Source organism: Thermobia domestica, chromosome 1, assembly GCF_964235325.1.
Source record: "Thermobia domestica chromosome 1, izTheDome1.hap1.1, whole genome shotgun sequence".
Classification (NCBI taxonomy): domain Eukaryota; kingdom Metazoa; phylum Arthropoda; class Insecta; order Zygentoma; family Lepismatidae; genus Thermobia; species Thermobia domestica.
The window spans coordinates 167,431,662-167,456,005 of record NC_137454.1 but is presented as its reverse complement, the minus strand read 5'-3'; the positions used below and the strand labels follow the sequence as shown (position 1 = coordinate 167,456,005).

Below are 24,344 nucleotides of genomic sequence, written 5' to 3'. Positions count from 1 at the left end.
TAAGTCACCACAGGAGAAACACGTGAGATGATGAAACAAGGATAAGACAAAACTGTTTATTGGACATCACCCATCCTCCATGTCAATGACATACTCTGCTATCCAATCATTGTTGAGTATCGAGCATGAAAATATCAAATACAATCAAAGCGCCCGCCAAATGTGAACTAAGTGATGTAATTCAATTTCTCCAAACAGCTGCTGCGTTCCCTGAAATTCTAAGATTAGATAGTTCAGAAAAAATAAAATACGCCTTTCACGAAACACGTAATTCACGTGTTCATCAAGGTCATCAACTGCGCCATAGATTTCCACACTTAGCTACTCTCGTCGTAAGTTGGTAATTTCTTTAACCTCTTTGCAGCACTTTGAAATCAAATGCAATCTTTAAGTTTTACATCCCACGGTTATGCCGGCTAGGCTAAAGGAGACGGTGATGATGAGAAACGAATGAAATGGTGGAATGAAGAAAGTGAGAGGAAACGGGAAAACCCCGAGGAAACCCACGCACACGGTGTTTATCCACCGCAAAGTTCACTCGGCGCGAGCTGGGCTCGAACCAACGACCCCATACACCAGAGGTGAACGCTCTACCACTGAGCCCCGCGGCCCCGCTCTGCAGCACTCTACCATCCAGTCATCACTTATAACAGTTTCCGGCGTAATCCTTACTCATTCGACGATGAATTATGACTTGTCTTTCCGCCTGGATAAATCAGGCTATATCAACTAGTTCACACTTGGTGGGCGCCTCGATTGCACTCAATATGTTTTCATGCTCGCTACTTTATAATGATTGCATGACCGAGTCTGTCTATCGATGTGAGAGATGGGCGACATCCAATGAACAGCTTTGTCTTTTCTCCTCTGATGGCTTAAAAGGAGGTTGAAAAAAAAAAAACAGTTCTCGCACATACATGACAATGACCTTAAAAAGCAATGAAGAATGGTATTCTATAAACAATGCATTAGTAATAAATGATATTTGATAATAGAGATATTAAAAAAAAAAAAAAAAAAAAGCAATCATAAAATTCAGTTATTATTTGTAGCAATTTTGATGATACTGACCTATGTGGCCATGAGACACATTACATTATATGTTGCCTTTCATACATTTTGCGCTTCTTTCTTAGCTATAATTCCATAGCATCTCGGTGATACAACAGGATCAAACAACTGAACTAAATAAGCTTCACGGATACCCTGAAACAAAAATTTTTTTTCCGTTAAAGGATTTGCAAGATCTTTGGAAATGCTGGCTATTTTATTAACATTGAGTTTTTCTTTACATTAATTAATAAACATTTTTTTCTCACACTTATTCCATCATTCCTTTTTAGCTTTAAACAACTGCTGAAGTCTCCTTTTTCTTTCTTGAGTGTACACTCATGTTCAAAATGATTGTCGCATATCTATAACTGCCTTCTTGTAAGAATATAATTTGATAATAATTTTGCAGGGTACTTTTAATACTGATACTATGTCTATAATCGGGAAATGTATATTTGTAGTAAATTCAATAGGAAAATAATTATAAATACGAAAATTAGAATGAGTAAAACAAAATGTTGCTAAATAACGAGAAAGTTTTATTTTCGTTTTATTGTTCTTATTTACTGCTCTTTTGACATGAAATTTGCCACATGTCTTTGCCGATTATACAGATATTAACATTGTAAGAAATACCGGTCGAATTCGTTATCAAATTATATTCCTACAACAACATATTTAGAGAGATGCGAAAATAATTTTGGACATGAGTGTACATTACCTTGACTGAGCAGTCAGCACATCCGAGTCCCAACTCCTCCTCTTCATCATCATCACCATCCATTATTATTATTATTATTATTATTATTATTATTATTATTATTATTATTATTATTATTATTATTATTATTTCAGTTATAGTTTACTATTTCTTACCTGAAAAGGCATGCAAGCTAGTTATTCAACTATATAGTTTCCATTTTTTTCTATAAAAACAATCATCTTTTCAATAAACCACAATTACTCGTTTACTAATTATCCTGTTCTATTGCTCTGTACAAAAAAATCCAATGTTTTCTATGACTATTGCTCAGAACATAACAAATTTTAAAATCAACAACAATTTTTCTTTCTATCATTTAAAATAGGGATAAAACTATATTACACACATACGACGTTCCGAATTATGTCATTTAATACTAAATGATATAACTAACCTTACATGGTCGATGTATTTATTCTAGCACAATTATTTCGCAATCCGCTCCAGCCCTCACTCTGGTTCGATCAATGTACGAAAAACAATGAATTTACAGAATTCACACAGTTATTCATCTATTAATAATGGTATATATATTGATAGTTGTGTGTTGGGTGTACCGATAGTTGATAGTTGGTATGTTTTGTTTTCGTTGAGCTTATTAAGTTTGTGATTTTGTGATATTTTTGGTGCACGGAGTGGTAAGATTGTTTCATGGTTGACCTGATCCTGCATATCATGATCTCTTATACATACTGTTGGTGGTCGAATAAGTATGTTAGTACTGTAAATTCAGAGTTTTTTCCTACGTTGGGAAACCGAGGATGAAAAAAGGAGCGATTCTCGAAATTATTTCGCTGGAATAAGTACGATTGGTTGGTTTATTTGAAGTTAAGTGTCCCGTCCAGCACCAAAGTTATATAAGACGTGGACCCACAGCTTAACGTGGGATTCGAACAAGATGGGTTCCCACCAAAAATCTAATCCGGGTTTCCCGCACCAAAGGTGCGTACGCTAACCATATAGCCACGAGGGAGTTCTAGAATAAATACAAGTTGGCACTGCAAGGTTAGTTATATTATTTAATTAAGAAAAATGTGCCAGAGAGTTTCTGCATTCCATCTTTCAACATTGTTTAATATTGACTTTATGCATAGGCATATTTTAATCTGAAAAGATGGAGCATCTATTTTAAGCATTAATTTACATTCAAGAAAGACATTTGATAAATTTTAATCATACAAACCACAATATAGATCTTGGGTTTGTAACGCAGCTGTGGAACAAGTTTTGTGTTATTCCTTTTGAGAATGATCTTCGCTTATTTGTCTACAATAAATCACATTTATAAATACATATTTCAATAGATCTTGATGGAAAGATAAAGCACACTTCGCTTGCATGGTCTGTCATAACCATACTGTCGCGGTACAAGATGCAGTTTCTCCAAAAATTAAGGGTGCACCTCATACAAGTGAATGATAAGACATATGTACGTCTCCCAACACAGCAGTACTTACTTGGTACCAGCGACGACGCCGGAGGCGAAGGGGCTAGGAGCGATCACATCGTCCCAGGTGACTACGCCTTCCCCAGACATGCATTGTAATCAGTTTTGGGCATTTATCAATTAAAATTAATCGGAATTAATTCATCAATGAAAATAATTGCTCTGGAAATTAACTGTAATTGATTTAATTCCAATTAATTTCAATCTGTTCTCTGCAATTAATGTTAATCGAGACTGAATTCAATCCCAAAATATGCAATTAAAATGGAATGAATTGTTAATTGCAAAGAAGCAATTCAAATACTTAATTATTAATTGCACTGGAGCAACTGAAATTTATAATTGTTGATTGTTAATGTAAATTGCAAGTGAAGTCAGCAATTAAAAGTGCAGATAAGAAGATTGTGTACGAAGGTTGAAACTTTAATAGTCACAACACTGCTTTAGAGACGCTACGTAACGGAATAAAATAATATGCCTCGTACCACATGTTAGTTACATACATATCTTACCTTAAGGCAAATTAACTCTCCCTTCCGAAGTCACTTGCAAAGGCAGTACACGAGAACATAGCCTCGTGTTGCTGGCAATCTACACACACAAACGTACGTGAGCAAGCACGAGAGTGTCATCAAGGTCTTCAAGAGGCTTACGGAGAATCTGCATTGCCTTATAGAACAGTCGCAAAGTGGGTACGAGCCTTCAAAGCGGAACGCCACAATGTGGAAGATATGCAACAGTCTGGTCGTTCTCATGTCAGTGAAGAAGACGTGAATGCTGTTATCGCGTTACTGGATACTGATCGACGCCATACTATTCCTGAGCTGGCCCAAGAGACAGGATTAGCGCATACAACTCTGTACATTCTGAAGGAGTGCTTAGGCATGAAAAAAATGCATCACGATGGGTTCCGCATGAGCTGACGAAAATGCACAAATGTCTAGATACGACGCTGCTCGTACTCACTTGGAACCCTACAAGTGGGAAAGAAAGGCTTTGTTCCGCCATATCATTACGCTGGAAGGAACATGGTCCAAATCGTACTAGCCACTACTGAAACGCCAATCAAACGAAGGCAACATTATGGGTCACTACGAAAATCCGAAGTTTGTCAAAACTCCAGCAATGTGAAAGTTATGGTAATTCGCGTATACGCTGGGATGTGTAATCCTAACGCATACTGTTCCTCCACATCAGACCGTCAATGCGCAGAACTTTTGTTCCTTTGTAGAACACAACTTACCAGCCTTGAGAAAAAACAGCGACAATTTTTGCAGAACTCACCCGTCATTTTACTGGACAACACTTGAGCGAATGCAGCACAAGGCATGACTGATTTGTTCGATCGATGGGGGAGGGAAGCGCTGTACCATACACCCTACTCTCCGACTTAAGCCCTTGTGACTTTGCCTTGATTCCTAAGGTGAAGAAATCTGTTCGTGGCATTTGTTCTAGAATTGTTCGAGAGATTCTTCCGGCAGCAGACCGATCCGTTAGAACTATCAACACAACAAGTTCTCTACAAGTACTCAGTGACTTCAACATCGCTTGTACATGCTGGTGACTACACAGAAGGACTGTAAACTTTGTAACATGCATATATTTTGTATCAGTTGTAAATAAATAGTGGCCACTATTAAAGTTCCGACCCTCGTATACTGCATTGTTCATTTGCCCATACTCAATCCACAGTTTAGAAATAAGGTATTTATATGTAGTGGTGGTTTAAGAACCTCGCCCCGCTTTATACGAGAAGAAAGTCGGAAAGGGCGACCGTCATATACTAATATCTTATATTTTTAGTTCCATTTTCCTCGGGAGGCATCTATCTGTCATGCACACAGTTTACAGACAAAACATCGACTGCTAAAACCTCTTCCCATACCTTTTCACTTTATAGGTCGACCGATCTTTCATGTTGTTATATGAAAACAGCTATTCGATGTGATATGGTATATACACAATTACGTTAGCCATTAATTAATGAAAATGAATTGCAATGAATAAATCAACTGAAAGTAACTGTTGTGAAAATTAATTGGAATTAATTACAAACTCCATTGAATTGCAATTGAATGACTAAATTTAATTGCAAATGCTTTCCTCAGCACTTACTTTTAATTGATTCATTACACTTGATCTCATTGATTAACGGTCAGCTGCAATTAACAATTGACAGTTACTTATTTCAGTTGTTAATTACAGTTAACAACTGAACTTACATATTAATTGTTGATTGTTAATTCAACTGAAATTTGCCAAACACTGATTTAATGTAGGTCAAGTATTATTTAAAATATATATATTTCGGTATTCAAAAAGAAAAAAATAGTTAACTCCCCCTCAAAAAAATACTTCCCCTTTGCTGCCGCTCCTCACACTTCAAGATACTAAAGTTGGCGTCGTCACTTCTTGCTCCATGTGTGTACTTGTAATACGAGTCATCATTGTTGTTGGGTTTATGGTGGTGGACAAACACCCTGTGTGTAGGTTTTATCAGGGTTTTCCAATTTCCTCTTACTTTCTTCATTACACCATTTCATCTTCGCCCTGGTGCATAATCGTAGGAACTTTTTTTTTTTTTTGGAGGGGGGATTAACGGTACCTGTTATTCAATTAAGTAGTAATCGTCATCACAAAGCGTTTGTTGAAGGAGGAACTGTTTGTGGCTAAAACACAGTTCTATAAGTGGAGAAGTACCTTTTTCATTTTCAAATGTTTCCTAAGCTAAGACTTAAAATACTTTTTAAGCTACTTGTGACACACATGCGATTTTATTTTTATTTATTTATTTATTTCTCAAAATTAAATTATACACGCAAATATACGGTACTCATTTCTAACTAAGGATAACATAAGACAATACATTTTGCTCTTCCATAGTCGACACATTATGAATTGGTGTTCTGTATAGGTACTCTACCCTCCTCAGAAATTTCTCGACTTTTCTACTTCTTTATATATATATATATATAGTATTGAAAAAGCCCATACAAGACAAAAAATTGACCTCTTGTGGAACAAACAGGCGAAACAGATATTTCAGTTATTTCTTATCATTCTTACCGCGTAACGAGTTGGAAAAAGAAAAAGAAAGTGTTGTCAACGGTGGATGACATACCTGTTCATGCAAATACAAAAGTCTATCCAATAAAATGACAGTTTCAATAACAGGTGCAAGTGCTACTCGCATCAAGAAAAATAACTGCAGTTTCTCCAACTCTGGTAAATTCTCTTCATAAATATCTTCTATCTCCTTATCACTTATCTACAGAAGAAAATAAATATGAGAATTTCACATAAGGTAAAATAGAAACAAAATTACTGTATGTTAAAATATGAAACAAAATTAAACTCTTAACATAAGACTATTTAATGCATATTACATATTTTTACAAACTTAGTAAATTATTCAATCATTAGATTTTTATTTCGATTTCCATAAATCCATATTGGTTCCTTAATATTTCTCTTTCTTCTCCCTTAATATTTCTCTTTCTTCTCTCATACTAAGTCTTTCCTTGATTTAAAAAACAAAAAGAAAAAAAAGTAATATGCAAATTACAAGAGATAGAAACAAGTGCTTCGCGATATTACTTAACCTAATGTATCTGCCAGCTCCATAATGCTGAAATCTACACCGCACGATCGCAGTGCTATAGTCAGTTAACTGAAAAATGGCGTCGCTGTAGGAAAAAGCGAAATGCGTGTTATGGTATCACGAAACATTTCCTACTATGGTGCAATGAACATTCAGCAGAGCGTAAGAGCGACAGATAACAGATATTAAGAGCATAAAGGAGTGATACACGAAGTTTATCGAAACGGGAAGTGTTTTAGATTGTGATGGAAGTGGCAAAACTACAGGCTTCCACTCAAAGCCCATAGAAAGCCCCGCATCACATGTCATAGTGTAAATGGAATTAAATGAATCCTTTAAGTTTTACGCCCCACGGTTATGTCAGCTAGGCTAAAGGAGACAGTGATAATGAGAAATGAGTAAGATGGTGGAATGAAGAAAGTAAGAGGAAACGGGAGAACCCCGAGAAAATCCACGCACACGATGTTTGCCACCACAAAGCTCACGTGGCGCGAGCTCGGATCGAACCAAAAAGCCCATGCATCAGAGGTGAACGCTCTACTACTGAGCCACCGCGGTTCCGTATGTTATAGTGGATATGTCATAGTCCACAATGTTAAAAATTACACGAAAGCTTGCATATACACGCGTGTAAGGTCCAAAGTTCTAACAGAAGATGAGATTCACCTGTAACATCCTGGAGGAAATTGACAATATCAACAATCTCAAACTAATGTGCTTTTAGGACGAAGCAATGTTTCACACCTTGAGTAGGGTAAACAACATTATGTCCGTACTTGTGGTTCTGAAAACTCACTTATTGCTTTAGAACATGAAAAAATAGTTCAAAAGTTAATGTGTGTGCGGAATAATGGACAACAAAATCATTGGAACTTCTTTTTTGCACTAAACTACCATTACAGCAGGCTATTCTCAGACACATCGGTGAATTGTATAGCACCTTAAGTACAATAACATAAATCAAATGTTATTCCGGAATTGATCGGGGCACATCTACACTGGGGCACATGTTCGTACCTTTCCCAATGAAACTTGCGAGAGGGACCAATATTTTGGCCGCCACAATCCCGAGACATAACACCCCTTAACTTCTTCCTTTAGAGTTATGTTAAGGACAGGGTTTATGCAACGCCTGTAACAATATTCGCACATTTAAAAATAAATAAATAAATAAAATGAAAATAATAATAATAATAATAATAATAATAATAATAATAATAATAATAATAATAATAATAATAATAATAATAATAATAATAATAATAATAATAATAATACTGACAAATAAATAAGTAAATAAAGTGTGTAACAGCGACAGTAAGGGAGGACATATTGAAGAAGCATAAACAGAAAATGCATACTGACTTAATGTTCTGAAGACAACTAATGGAGTACATATGGAAATTCTCTAATCAGATTTTTAAGAAGAAAAATGCTATTCTGAGTGCATGCAGTAAACATAGCACGTTTCTATATTACGCAGTTTGAATTATATTACTTTCTTCTTTTCTAAACCAAGGAAATACTTTGTGCACACCCTAATTATATTAAATTTCCAGATACAGCCTACAAGACCTGAAATTATCATCAATCAATACTATCAATAACAATGGAAAAGGAAGTGTTAAAACCCTTCATTTAAAGGTGTCATATCCACATTTTCCAAATCATGGAAAACGTCAGTAAGATTAACCAGACAACGAATTCGAGTCCAGGACCTCTCTATAAAATACCAAAAACGGAAATCACCAGCCTAAGTTTACTCAATATTTGCTTTTCTTGAAGAGGCAATGCATCTGCTATATATAAAATATGAACGTGGCTAATCTATAGTCCCTTGATGCAATCGTCTGCTGCTGCTGCTACTGCTGAAACATTATTTTTGCTTCAGTATTGTCTCCTATTTATTGTATTTATGTTTAACGTCTGTGTTGGATGTTGCTGGCTTGCAGTAAAGCTAGAGCCTTCCTGCTAATATACTATTTTCTTTCTCTTCTGACAGATACCAGCAGCGTAATAGTGAGCAGGATGTCTTTTGACATAGAGGAGAGTAGGAAAAAGAAGTGTGTTACTGAGTTCCTGACTGCTGGACAAATTGCTCCTGCCGACAATCGCCAAAGCTTGCTGAATTCTACAGAGACGATAATACAGTGGATATGAGTACAGTCAGGTGATGGGTAGAGCGTTTCAGAAGTGGTGAAAAGGATCTGCATGACAAGCCACGGCCCGAGTGTACCTGCGCTACCCATTCTTCACAAAGCACAGAGCCTCAATCAACTAATTCGTACTGATCGGTGGAATACGACCAAGAAAGTGTGTACACAGTTGAATGTCGACTGTAATATCTTGGAAAAGATGTTGGATAACCTGGGTTATCGCGAAGTTTGTGCGAGATGGATCTCAGGGATGCTTAGAGACAATCACGAAAACTCAGCACATCGACATGTATCAAGGCATACTGGATCAGTAAGAGGCTGACAGTGAAAATTCCCTAAAGAACATCATCACCAAGGATGAGATGTGGTCAGCACTGTGATCCGGAATCCTCAAATCAGTCCATGGTGTGGCGACATACGAATTCTCAATCAAAAAAGAAGTTCAAGACACAACCATCTGTGATGTGCTTCGTCTTTTGGGACTGGCACGGTATGATTCTTGCAGATGTTGTGGAGCCTGGAGAAACTTTAATTGAGAACGCTACAAGAAGACACTGACTAAGCTGAAAGCCCGAACTGCATGAGTTTGAGTCAGGCCATAGAAGAAGAAAGACTTTCTCCTGCAACACGATAACGTTGCCCATACCAGCGTTGTGACCATGGACCTTATTGTGAAATTTGGTTGGGCTGTCCTACCACATCTGCCAAACAGTTCGAACCTGCAGGTTCCTATTTTTAAGAACGTGGCATACACGCTCTTGTTCATCGCTGGCAAAAGTGCATAACGAATGGAGAGAAAATGACTGTCAGTATTTAACATTTCGTTCTGTCAAAACCATCCAAATTCAGTTCCTTCATGGAAAAGCATCACGCCCTATTTAAATTGTCATGGCTATAGCGTGGTCAACCGTGTGTTCCTTTTCCCGACAAATTTCAGGGCATGAGGCGTCCACAGAGAAGTCGTCTTACATGATGTATGGTATACCGGTGACGACAGATCGTGTGAACCTCGCAAACACATATGCAGGAATGGAACACCAGAAAGTGAGAACCTACTACCTGAAGAGATCTCTAATGATAAAACATCTAGAAGGTTCCCAATTGTACATAATAATGCATGCCGAAACGAATTATTCCATCAATTTATACGGAAATAACAACTGCCGTATCTTCTAAATAGCTATTGATAAGATGCCACAAATTATCCAAAGGACTGACTTAAACAGATTGTGATACACAACGTACCCGAAAGGAATAATACACGCGCATCCATTGTCCATATGCATAAATGTAAGTAAATGTAATGGGAACATAACAAAGTGCTATCCGTCTGTATATAGCGTACCAATAATAAAATATTCGTAAAGGATATGCAAAACATCATCAGTATCGAAACTCAATTGAAATAAATATGTACCATTTGTCATATTAAGCTAGGTCATTGAAGAATGTAACATTGTCCTACTTCCAGTGATTAATATAGCTTGTTGACGTTAGTCAGTCTTATACTTAAAGTTACACGGAATCATGACACAACCTCAAAGTAAACTTCAAATAGTAAGAAACTAGCAACGCAACTTATTTCCATCGATTTCAACGTTTAATTTTCATATTGGATGTAGAATCAAAGACGGAAGCTAGGACCAGAAGCGTAAGCCCTATTGCAACATATTGGGAAAGAAATATAAGTGAAAGCTTTAAAGGAAAGAGGACGAGGTATTGTAAAGAGTTGAGATGGTTAGCTTTGGTAAACATCGTGAGTAAATTGTTGCAAATCAAGCTGAAACTTGCTTTATTCTATTGTGTAATTCAGTTCTATGTTTCTAGTACTTTACTGCTTGCGGAATGACCTTTGTATGTTTCCAAGCACCTGGCAGACGGTGTGTGCTGCTGAGTACATAATATTGTAATAGCATTCCAACATAGCGCCCTACAACAGAAATGGTGTTGGAGATATGGCGGAAGCGTTTCTCTTGAAGTGAGTCTTTCATTTTTGGAAACAAATCATAATTTTAAGGACTCATCTCCGGAGAGCAAGAGAAGTGTTCTAGTACAATCTACCCACACTCATACACGTAAGCTCCGTATTCACATGAGTACAGCACTTAGCCTTATTATGGAGGACAATGGTACCAACTTCTGTAATTGAAGAAGATATCTCTCTTTTACCTAACAGCAAGGTACATATGATATTTCAGAAAATAAGCATAATAGGTAGCATTACCAGTTGTCCCTCTTAAAACACCTAGTACAAAGATAAGCTCTTGATGAGCTCCTCGCCGCAAGACTGGCGTTTGACACCGGATAGGAGATCAAGTGGTTCTGATTCTATGTTAAGCTGAAAGTCAGCGTCTCATATAACATAAGTGGTGAAAAGAGAATTTAAGCTCTACATCAACAAAGGATAAACTCCTGGTAGTCAAATACCAGTGAAAGTGGAAGAAATTTCTAGTTTTACGTCCCACGTTTATACCTCCCTACGCTGAAGACGGGTGACTAAAGAAAATGAGTAATTATGAAATAATTCGCGGAATGAGAATTTGAGAGGAAACGAGAGACCACTGAGAAAACTCACGGACACGTTAATGTCCACCACAAGCTCGCGTGGCCAGGGATCTCTCGCACTACAGATCAGAGTTCTGCTTTGAGTCACCTTCCTTCCTCTTCCTCCCCACATGTTAATTTTTCAAAACATTCACGGTGAAACGCACGCAATTCCGTTATGTCCCATTTCTCCAGGCCAGTAAAGTGATATGATAGCTATTTTGCGGATACTTTAAGCATGCCCAAATCTTCTGTAAACATCTGATACACAGATGGGACGAAATGTTCAATATATCTCTAATTATTTACATACCTATACATCATTGGTCATTTTCCAGCAACGTGTGAAGTGCATCCAGACGATGTAGATTTGACGGCTGATCCTCACTCACCTTGAAATCTCCTAGCCCAGCGTTTCCCAATCTTTCTGATTTTACGGAACCCTTGTACCGACTGTTAATTATCCGCGGCCCCCAATGAAATAAAATATATTTTTAGAAATAAAGTTTACTTATTATAAAAATAAAATGATAAATTACAATTTTACAACACTATATGTGTCATTTATGACAATGTAATACTGCTTGTAAGTGGGTATTAGAAAAAATACGGTTATACTACTTAGGCTAATATTATGAATTCAATATTCACCTACTGTGTTAAACGATGCGCCTTCCAGCCTTGTAATTTTGTTATTTCTTCTTTTATATCTTAGTGTTATATTTTTCTCAATTGGTTTAAACATAGGCGAATGCATGAGTAACAAAATAAGATAACATTTAATAAAAATAAAACGTCACGTTGATCTCCCCCCACCCCACCCTTTCAATCTCTCAAGATCCCTAGGGGATCCGTGGACCATAGATTAGGTAGCACTACCCTTGACCCATCTGATCAGCGTGCGATACAGTAGAACTGGATCATTGCACGTCTACTGCAATCCATTTTGAATTTGCAATATGTTTCTTCCACGTGCAACTTGAAACTTTACGAATACTGAATGTTCTTGGGTTAAATGTTACTTGGGACAATCAAACATACACACCACATTTCAAATGTTTCCAATTCACTAACATAAAGTAATAATCATCACATAAATATGTATGTTCACTGTGTTGTGCATTCTCCAGAACACATCTTGTTCGCCATTTCTCATAAAACCACTACCTAAGTATGTGCAACGTGTATTGTCAATTTAAGAGAAACTGTCCTATATATTATGCACTATTCTAATATAAGTGTAATTGATTAATATAATTTTCTTGAATTTAGATGAATATAGCACATATTTTCTTAAATTTAGAACCAGAAACTATATATGACACGATGTAATAGGTTAAAATGTATATTGTCTTATGAATAACAAACCCATGTACAAACCTCAATCTTGGTGCCTAACTTCTCCAAAGCTTTTCTAACGTAAGAGCAAAAATCGCCACATTTTCCACCCAATCGTCCAATCTGTCCCTCTGGAACCTCTTGATGGTCGTACTTTCTCTGAAGCAGCAGCTGCAGCAACGCTCTATAAAATAATGATTTACTGGGGAGCTAGAAAGAAAATTAACAAATATTACCTATCACGATAAAAAAAAAATCCATTACTCACAGAGATCGACACACTTAATCTATTTATATTTACTCCTATTATACAGATCTAGGGGCAGCGGTGGCTCAGTGGTAGACCGTTCACCTCTGGTGCATGGGGTCCCTGGTTCGATCCCAGCTCGCGCAGTGAACTTTGTGGTGGACAAACACCGTGTGCGTGGGTTTCCTCGGAGTTTTCCCGTTTCCTCCCACTTTATTCATTCTACTATTTCATTCATTTCTCATCATTGCCACCTCCTTTACCTTAGCCGGCATAAGTGTTGGACGTAAAACTCAAAAATTTTATTTCATTATACAGATCTCGGTTTTTCCTCTTGATTTCTTGTTTGAAGTTATTTCGTAAACCTCAAACTTTAAGCGAATATCAAGTTTAGTAAATAACAGAAAATACATCTGAAATAGATACGAAAATATAAATATTGAAAATGAAATATTTCAGTTTAAAGTCCCACGTTTATGCACTGTTGAGCTGAGAGAGACGGTGATTAAGGCAAATGAATGATGATGGAAGAATTAGTGGAATGGGAATGTGGGAGGAAATGGGAGTACTCCGAGAAAATCCATTAACACGATGTTGTCCACCACAAACTTACTTGGGCGGGGATCGAACCAGGAAGACCACGCACTAGAGGTAAGAGCTCTACTACTGAGTCACCGTGCCCCCCAAAAATATAAATATTGTTTAAAAACAAACACTTAGAACTAGAGATGCAAGGGCTCGGGAAAAAATAAACGGCTTTTTTGGGGGAAAAAAACTCGTTTTTTTCTGCTTCGCTTTTTTGCTTGGGAAATTTTGGGCTTTTTTTTCAAAATTCTGCTTTAAATTCATAAAGCAGATTTTGTTTCGCTTTTCTATAACACAAAAAGTCATTTAATTAGTGACTGATGTCGATAATAATATAAAACCTCGAAAGTAAACCATGAATTTCGAAAAGATATTTCAAACAATTTTACTTCTCAACATATTTACATTATGAATTCCAAAGAATTAACCAATGTATATAATAAGATTTTTTTAACCTCCTATATACAAAAGTAAGCAGGGTTGGCAAGAACCATGGTTGTTTTTGAAAATGCTAAGAAAAACCGTTGTTTGGGGGAGTTTAAACTAGTTTTTTTTTTTTTTTTTTTTTTTTTTTTTACCAGGTTTATTGGATTTAGGTATTTTGCTTTATGTATTTATATTATATATTGACAGAAATAAGTTTGTTTCGCCTTGGTGTTATTATGCAACAACAGAGTTATGCTGGAAGAGGTCACATAAGCTTAAAGAAGTCCGGTCTGTAAATTTCTTAAATTGGGAAACTCCCGCCCTAGCCATCGGGAAAATCCCGTCACTACTCTAATTGTAAAACAATAACGGAAAAATTCTATTATTGCTTTGCATGTAAAATTTAAAAGGTCAACGTATCATAATCAGTACACTAAAACTGAGATATTAAATTACAAATTTAGTACGTAGATATCACTGAAAGTCCAATCCAAGCTAATGTTGGAAGCTACGTAGGCAATCGATAAATTTTGTCCATTTCTATCAATATATTTAAGCAACCTTGGCTTCTTTATAAAACAATAGCCATTCAGGCATGCAGAAATATACAATTTGGTTTCGTTTCGTATGTTCAGGCTTAACATACTTATGTAATGCCTAGGTTATCAAGGAGAAGACTTTCGCTTAAAGTGACATCCGAACCGCTACTTTGTTTACGCATGTGGTTCGACCGAGAATTGAACATGGGACACCTTGATTAAAAGGTGAAAAGGAAATAAAACTAATGCAGATGGTTTGATATCTGAAAACGTCACCATGAAGTTCACACGATTCGCAATTTTCGTTCTTTTTATTTTTTGGTTTAAACCAGTTGTTTATTTTTTTAAAAAAAGAAGAAAAACAGCTGGTGTAAACTACTTCTAATACACAGTCACTTCACACTAGCAAAATTCTATGTAGTATTTTTACTTTAAAATATTCCATACCCTCTTTTTGGAACAAAATAAAATTAAAATAAAACATAAGAAATATACTTAGATTTATAAGATACACTTAAAGGCTGCACATCTAGAGCTTTTGGTTTTGTATATTCTTGAAATTCTACAGTTTTATATAACCACCATCACGGTTTACTCAGTCCTCAAGTTTTCTGAATTTTTAACAAGAGGGATTCAACATATGAAGGGTGTAAGGCAAGAACATGGTAACCCACAATTTTACTATGTTAAGAAATTACAGATTTTCTGCTGCACAATCCATTTTGAAAGTCGGAAAGCTGATTTTTCACATAAGACTATACATGAAGGATTAAACGAAGCGGTATGCGTTGCTGTCTATCTGGTGCTGCAAAACTCAGCAATTGAAAATTTGTTGGTTACCATGTTCTTGGCTCACACTCTTCAATTCATTACGGAACTCTCCTCCCCCCCCCCCCCCCACCGCCACCACAAAAAAGGGAAGGACTACGGAATACATTTAACTTAAGATAAATACAACTGCACAACAAACATGACTGAGTAAAGCTTTTGCGCTTCTAGCGGGAAGTCCGGGATTCAGCCCAGCATTCAACCGTTCTGACAAAGCTTTTCTTAATTCCATCTGTAAAGTAGAAATAGTGCGTGTACTGTGAGTTGGCCGATTTCCTTGCTTATTGTTTTTAAATTGTTATTATTACTAATTACCAGCAGTGACGGTTTTGCGAAGGTTAGAGGGCGGTCTTTCGGACTGAAGCCTGTTCCCCAAAATTACGGAATGTCTAAAACAAACGAAATATCTATTAGTTATGTCTTTACTCATAAACTTTAAGCTCCCGTCAAGTAAAAATTACGAATGTTCAGAAAAACTAAAAATTAGTAAGAAAAAACCCTTTCAAAATAATTTTCTAAATCCGCTACTGATTATCAGTATAAAATGATCTTCAAGGTTGTATCTGGAAGATTATCGCTAAATATATAAACGAAACGAAATATTAGTTATGCCTGTACTCATAAACTTCAAACTCCTTCCAAATAAAATTAGGACATTTTAGAAAACTAAACAATCAGAGAAAACCCTCGCAAAGTACTTTTCTAAATCCACTACTGAATATTTATATAAATTAGTATTCACGGTTGTATCCGGAAAATTATTGCTAAATCGTTCCACAGCTACAGTATAACAGAAATGTGGAAGTACGGTTTGACGGATATATTGAAAAACGTACGCTTTGACGGATATATAGAAAAACGTAAATTTAACTTTTGCGCTAGAAGCTAGAGTACTAAGCTCTTGGAAATGAAACACGGATGATAAACTAAAATGATCTAGAGAAGAAAAAAATGTCGATAACTCAAAAGTTAAAATAAAGTTAAATAGCCTCTAAAATTGCCCTCAAATACTACATTGTTCATGTTAGCTTTAATTCGTAAAACATGTGCTCCATTCATCTTGATGGTGAATTTCAAAGTGAAATATGGCATTTAGGTCATGGAATTCTTATCTACTATGGAATACACTGTAAGAAAGCTATTTAGATAGAAAAATCATGAAAATGAAAAAAAACCAAAATTTCCAAAATTCTCGTTTTTTTCCCTAAAAAGCCGGGTTTTTATGTGAAAAAACCATCGATTCAAAAAAGCCGGCTTTTTTGCATCTCTACTTAGAACAGATATTCGAATATGTGTTTAAAATATCAAAATAGCTATAAACTGTCACATATAATATACTTGGTTACAAAACAATTCTTTATCCATTTGATGAGCACAAAGCAAATAAAAGAATTTATCGTCATGCGATCCTGGAAATAAATATTTGTCATCTTGTAAGTCTTTTAAAAATTTTAGTTGTATTATATTCTGCTTACAACAAACAACATTTAATGAATTCACTGAAACACTCATTGGTGATTCTGCTTACTCTTACTTTACGTATTAATATTCAGAGTTTTCTTAATTAACAGCACTTCTTACAGTTAGTAGTATCACTCACACCATTAAATATTTTTAAAAATGTACCAAAAAACTGTAACACAATTAGAAAAATATACAATATAAATTTTGATTTAACTTCTAGGGTACAGTAACAAATGACGAAACAAAATATAAAAGTTCAGACTTTAGAACTACTACTAAAAGAGAGTATTGAGGTTTAGTGATAATGATAGCCTCTTGTGTGCAGTGTCACAATTTAAATGGCCATAAGGCATAAAGTAGCCACCGTAGTAAAGTTTGGTCAACCCAGTGGAAGTGCTGTAAGGTTGCTCACCATCATCTCGAATTCGACTCAAGACGAGTCTCAAGTTCAATCTAAGGCCATGAAAACTTTAGAAGACAAACATGGTGTGCATAAATTTTCCCAGGATATTCCCTGTCCATCCTGAATTTCGTTCTCATTTACTCTCCTTTGATCTAGAGAGCACGTTGTGAAATATTACAATAAATATTTCCGCTCCTTTCATATTACACTCCTAGAACACAGAACATATATTTTTTAAAAAATCCGATAGCATCTTTTATAAGTAATAACATGACCGAATTATAGATTCTATGAATTTAATTCAATTCAATAAAAAATCGACGAGGCCAATATCAATCTATAATAATCAGACTCCTACCACGTTATTTACAAAATTAATTCTACGTTTAAACTCAGAAAGAAAAGAATCTTACCTCGTTTTTACAAGATATTCTATGTATAGATTGTGATGCTAGCATTCTTGCATTTCGTCCCAGAAAGAATTTCTTTTGTTTTAGGTAATCACTCATTGGAAATCCGTAATCACATATAGGTGGCGGAGTGACACGTGCCCAAAACGGACTCTGGAAAAACTCCTCTTCTATCAAATGGTAACAGCAGCCAACACTACACAAAAAAGATGTCTGGACACTGTGAACAAACATTCGCACACAGGCTGATGCCAAATCGCCACATGTATGTAACCCAACAATGCCCAAATCACGGATCTCCTCTCCCTCGAAATTCTGCTGAACCAAATCAGTGATGTTTGTCCTCTCCGTCACGAAAGCTGTGACACGTTTGTAGTTTAAAGCAGTTTCTTTAGTCAATGCTAGATCACCTGCACCAATATCGTTATTATTGGTCGTCTCCTCTAGTTTCACATTACATTGCTGTCCATTCATCAATTTCCGATGTTTGCCTCGTCTGGGTGGGGTTCGTCCTTGAACTCGATCATTTGCTCTTCTGCACAAACCATTCCACATCCTCTGCAATGACACACGTATTATTTAAATTTACTTACAAATTACGATGATATGACTAACTTAATTTAATTCTAACCCTCTGGCTTGGGAACCTCAAAGGCATATCGCGTCCCAAAAGCCTGCAATTGGATCCTGTATCGTACTAATTCAATGTAAATAGGATTATTATTTACTCTCTTACGGTACATTTTTATATTATCCTCCCAGAAGTAACATTTTTCCAAAACCTTACATTATTGCTAACTTCTTAATGTCATTGGTGAAGACCATACATTATATTAAGGCCGAACCTCGATTAAGTGCGTCATTTCAGATTTTGTTTTGGGAGATGGAGAGGGCAGACTCTTAACTGATATAAGTAGAACTTCACTTTGTTCATTAGGACATTACTATATTATTTATGAAAATATATATACAGATCATCTCAAGCCAGAGGAGTAGAGATTGACGCCTCTGACCCCGATGTTTTAACAGCACACACATTGTATATTATTATATTTCATTCTATATTCATAATTTATATAATTTTATATGTTGAATAATTAACCAACATCAATATGTACTTGCCACTCAATTACAATACTGCTCGAAGATTGCGTCATTCTTAATGAAGTTAGAGACGCAAGAAATTGATTCATACGAAAATTCGAAGAAAAATATTCAAACGCGAAAAGGACACCGAAACAGTAGTAGATACAGACACCAGCAAACGGCTACGAAACCATACATTACCTACGATGCCTACAGATGTTGCAGAAAATAAGGGAAGACATTGAAGAAAATAGTAAACGAGGTTGATACAGGGTTTGTAATATTTCGGGATGGGTTTGAAAAGGAATGGAAAGTCAACGAGTATAAACAACAGTGGTAAACCTCCAATTCTCTAAAGAATCCAATCTTTCAACGAATGCAAAGCTACAAATCCCACAGTTCAAGTATGCACTCAATTACAATACGAAACTTTTGATGAGAGTGTATCATTTCAGATCATAAGTTTAAATAGTCACTTTAACGGGTGTCCCACTTAAAACCGGTACGCTTAACTTCCATTTTGGTGTTCACAAATAAATAGATGTTGGCCTCATTGCTTATAGTTCGCTACATTGAAATATCGCATTACTTCTAGGGAGATGCAATTGTTAAAAAGCAATCGTTGTGAAGAAATAGTGCAATTAGCAATTGAACGCTGAACTGGTATCGTGCAATTTTACACAAAAACAGGCTCCATTGAAGAGAATAAAGAAATGTCTGTGGCGAAATACTTTCGTATCAAACCTCCCACAACCAGTAGAAGTGAAAATCTGTACAAGAAATGGAGGACTACAGGATCCATTGGGAATGTAATGAAGAATAAGCGTCCAGCATAAACCGAATGCATTTGTTATAAACCAAAAGTTTTAAATAGGCAGTTTACATAAGATGTAACAACATAGTAAAACATGCTTTTGTAATCTGTAACTTTCGGAAATCCAAATATGAAGTAATGCAAAATGTTTTTTCCGTGAAAAGGTAGGTAGACAGTGAGTCGTATCAATTTTTGTGGGACATCCTGTATTCGTATATTGTGTAATTCTGCCGAATAATCATCTCTGCCACTTTGCAGTAGATGTAACAACTCCATACTTTTTGTAATATAACATCCATGTCTAAGAATCCAAAGAGATGACTGGAAGATATATATATATATATATATATGGGTGATTCCAGGAAAAAGGGAAATTTTCACTTGAAAAATTTTTGTTCCGTTGATGGTCGCCTATTTTGACAAAAATATCACATGCACTTACTACTACTAAGTACATGTTAATTAGGTGTTCAGCAAAGCTGAATCGTTATTGGTGTAGTAAATAAAAAATAATAAACTTTTCAGCACCCACGGAGTTGAGACCATAGGTCACGGAGTTGAGATTAGTTAACACGGAGTTGGAAATTGCTGTGGAGTTGAGAAACGTGATACATCTGGGTGATAAGTTTTGGTTTATAAGTGATTAAGCTTATAATTTACATAAAAATTGAAATAATTTTCCAATAGTTTTTGTAAGTTAGAATTATTCTCCTTATGTTGAATAAAATTCCAACAAACTAGATGACACGTAATTTGTTATACAAAAAAACAATCCAGAAAATACTGCAAACGTATGAAAATATATCTAATGAAGGTTTCAAAATTGAGTATATATATATATATATATATATATATATATATATATATATATATATATATATGTGTGTGTGTGTGTGTGTGTGTGTGTGTGTGTGTAACGTAAATAAGAAAAAAAGAAATACACATACACTTATCGAATATTGAAAAATTATTGCGCTTTCAATATGTTGACTATCATATGGAGAGGACAAACTTTTCACATAAGCTTACGAAACAGATGAAGTAGTCACTAAACCTGTCTATTGTCTACTTCATTTGTTTTCTGAGCTTATGTAAAGCGTCTGTCTTCTCTGTGTGATCAAGTCAACACGTCCGAAGTGCAATACTTTTTCAACACTTGGTAATTGTATTTGTATATTTGGTATATATACAAGGTGTTTCAAAACAATACACACATCGTCTGGGAGCTGATACCTGACACCAAGATAAGACGAAAAGTATAGACAACTGGGTGCACAAATGCTTCCTTTCGGAGTTATAGGCTGCCGAAAACATGAAAAAAAATGAACTTTAAAGGTCCATAGCTCCAAAACTATGAGACCTGCCGTAGTCGGGTCACGACTTCACTTAGGAACTAATATGTGCAATATCCAAAAATATGTTTCAGAATCCTGAGGTACTCACGAAGCAATTTTTTAGAGGGAGTTTGACTACGGGCGTATAACCTGAAGTACTCACCAACTACTTCTATAAAAGTTGTTGTGGAAGTACCGCAAGATTCTGAAACATGGATATTTGGATAGCGCACATACTAATTCCTAAGTGAAGTCTGACCCGACTACGGTAGGTCCCATAGTTTTATGCTATGGACCTTTAAAGTTCATTTTTTTCATGTCTTCGGCAGCCTATAACTGCGAAAGGAACCATTTGTGCACCCAGATTGGTCTATACCTTTTATCTTATCTTGGTGTTAGGAATCACCTCCCAAACGTTGTCGGTATTGTTTTGAAACGCCCTGTATAATGCACACTAAATGACAGTGTAAGGCACTCATCATTTCTGTTTTCTTTGGATAATTCAATGTTCTTTGTTAAGTAGCCCTCATTTTCCACTCCAATGAAGGAAATGTCTTGAGGAAACAGGGAAGGGCTATTCTAGTCTACACAGAATGACAACTGCCAACGCTTTTTAAACGTCAGGTTTAGTAGGCCAGGAGAAATTCCTCCCGATCCGCGTCATAAAATTGACTGTCCGTATATTGCCCTCAGACTCTTCGACAATCCCTGAAAAGAAAACAATTAGTTGATCATAAGATTGAGACTTCAATAGGTTAAAAACAGACACAATCCATCTTGACTTGACTGAAGTTTTACCTCCGGCTACCTGACAGCCCCAAATCTGAACTTCCGCGAAATACTCCTTAAATGGGCTAGGACCCACCAGCCGGCCTTTGAGTGTGAATGACACGTGGTCAGCGTGTCGGCTCCTACGACTGTTGCGATGGTCTGCGCGATCAGGTTTCAGTACATCTCTACTCAAATGAGTTTTTCAATTGCCTCACTGTGCGAAGTAAACACCATTAATTTTTTAGCTTCCACCGGGAAACAAACCCAGAACCACACACGAAAGGCGAGCATACTAGTCAATAGACCATAAACGAGCTTTATTTCTATCAATATATTGAAAGAACAAATATTTGGAAGAGCATGAGCATAACAAACACTATAGGATTATCAACTCCGTGAACTTGTCTCAACACCGATGATTCCTGTTTTCAAATGGACATGGAGTTGAGAAAATCGAATATAATATATCTTTACCGGCCCACTTTTTAACCAGTACATATGAGTAATTGTGTACGAATTTTCTACGTTAAAGCGTAGGTTTTTCAAGGGAAAGAAGGTATATACCATACAAATACATTCAGTAATATATACCATGGTGTTGAGTATCAATTAATATACGCACCTGCTTTCCACACACAAAAATATTTTTCCTGTAGCTTTTAACACATGCACACAACTTTTTCTGTTCTTCAGTCAAACATGTCTGCCTTGTCTTCTTGTGGGTGTTGCCAATGTGGACGACCATGCTATCTGTTGAGAGCAATGACAATTTTTTCTATTGCCATGGAGTTGAGACGAAATAGAGGTGACAGAAACGAAGCATAGTCAAGCTTTCGAAAATAATCGTTATAAAGGTTCACTTTCCAGAAAACCGAAACATTGAAGTGTTCTCTTCCATTTAATTACCATTAAATGATGTTTGATTTGCGACTTCAGTTGTAATTTATTGATTAAAATCAGTCAACTGTAGTCTGTGACAGCCCACGGTGTTGAGAAATTGGGTAATAATTAATTTTTACGTATGTTTCGTGTTATATTTGCAAACTGTTATACATGGCATACCTACTTTGTGACGGTTACTACCAAACAAAATAAAAATGAGATGATTCTTTCTAGTAGTAGTTTGAAGAAATGCCCGTGACAGAAAATTTCCCTTTTTTGTGGAATCACCCATATATGACTATAAGATTTAAACTTTAGTTACTTAAATAAACAGTTGCAGCAACAGATGATTTTGAAGAGAAAAGCAACAAGCACTACCCGGTCTAATTATTATTATTAGTTCTCACTGATTTAATTCGTTAACCTAAAAATTAGAACCATCATTTACAATGTTTTTAGTCCACAATTCGATTCCCGACAGAAATAAAGTCTCAACAGCCTACAAAAGATATAGGATGTATAAATCAAATCACCACCACGTTACACATTATTATTTTACGATATTATTATTATTTTAGGTTTATACGATCTAAACATTTATAGATATGTATGAATATCTGCCATTATTTGTTAGTAACTTAAGCATCATATAGGACAAGGCTAGAGAATTTTTAAATAACGCAAAACGATTGATATACTATGACTCGCGCCAATTTTCCATTTGCAGATTTATATGAGCGAATTTAGATATTTACCAAAAGCTGATTTTCTGAATTTTAACACAACTACTACTCACATATTCACTAATTACACTTTTTGAAAGTTCAAATTACACAGTAATATTTAAAATAAATGAAATCTTTTAGTTCAACGTTCCACGATTATGCCCTTTACGTTAATGGAGACGGATGATTAAGACAAGTGAATGACGGAATGAGAATGTGGGAGGAAATGGGGTTACCCCGATAAAAACCATGGACACGAAGTTGTCCACCACAAACTTACTTGGCCGGTGATTGAGCCAGGGTCCGAACACACTGAAGGTAAGCGCTCTACCGTTAAGCCACCGTCACCCTCAGTAATAGTAAGAGCGAAGATTGTCAATTATAGAGTAAGAGTGTAAAATATACTTGAAACTTATTTCTTTCCAAGAAAGATATTTAAGATTTTTCACAAAACAAAAGAAGTACGATTCTAAAAGCGATTTCTAATTTTCAACAACAAAGCAATTCTGTATATTTATAGCGATACCTGTTGAATACGATCTCCAGAATTTTCGATGATACATTACGAGAGAAGTTCTCTACGGTACAGAAGTTGAATTTTTTATGTTCCTTTATAACGTGGTAAGAATGTGGTATATTTTATCTGGTACACTGTTAATCTAAACAATGTGAAATTTTACAATAGCTAGAAATCACTGAATACAACATAAATTTAAAAAATCGAGAATTCACAGTGAATGGGACAATTCACTCCCATGGGGTCCATAGGGTTCTCGCCGTAAAAGTTGGGGGAAAAAATCTAGAAAAAAGTTGAAAAAAAACGCACTAATCTATCTAATTTAGACTTTAAGTGCAGAAATAATTCTCTCTCCCGTAAACAAGAGGGATAGTAGCAGTTCAAAAAATACTCTACAGAAATAGGCCTGCT

General features: G+C 35.9%; 1 protein-coding gene across 2 annotated transcripts in view; it reads right to left on the bottom strand.

The window, feature by feature from the left end:
- LOC145690847 (putative methyltransferase-like protein 25) overlaps positions 1-24,344 on the bottom strand; it is a 121,426-nt gene that overhangs the window by 95,589 nt on the left and 1,493 nt on the right. For both annotated transcript variants that reach the window (XR_014132291.1, XM_081766209.1), the window contains exons 2-5: positions 17,808-18,362; positions 12,945-13,112; positions 6,385-6,531; positions 1,072-1,206 (exon numbers count right to left, since the gene is read on the bottom strand). Coding sequence is in view for 1 of the 2 variants with exons in the window: in XM_081766209.1 (XP_081622335.1) it covers positions 1,111-1,206; positions 6,385-6,531; positions 12,945-13,112; positions 17,808-18,362 (966 nt within the window). In the remaining variant the exon portion in view is untranslated. The remainder of the gene's footprint in view (positions 1-1,071; positions 1,207-6,384; positions 6,532-12,944; positions 13,113-17,807; positions 18,363-24,344) is intronic.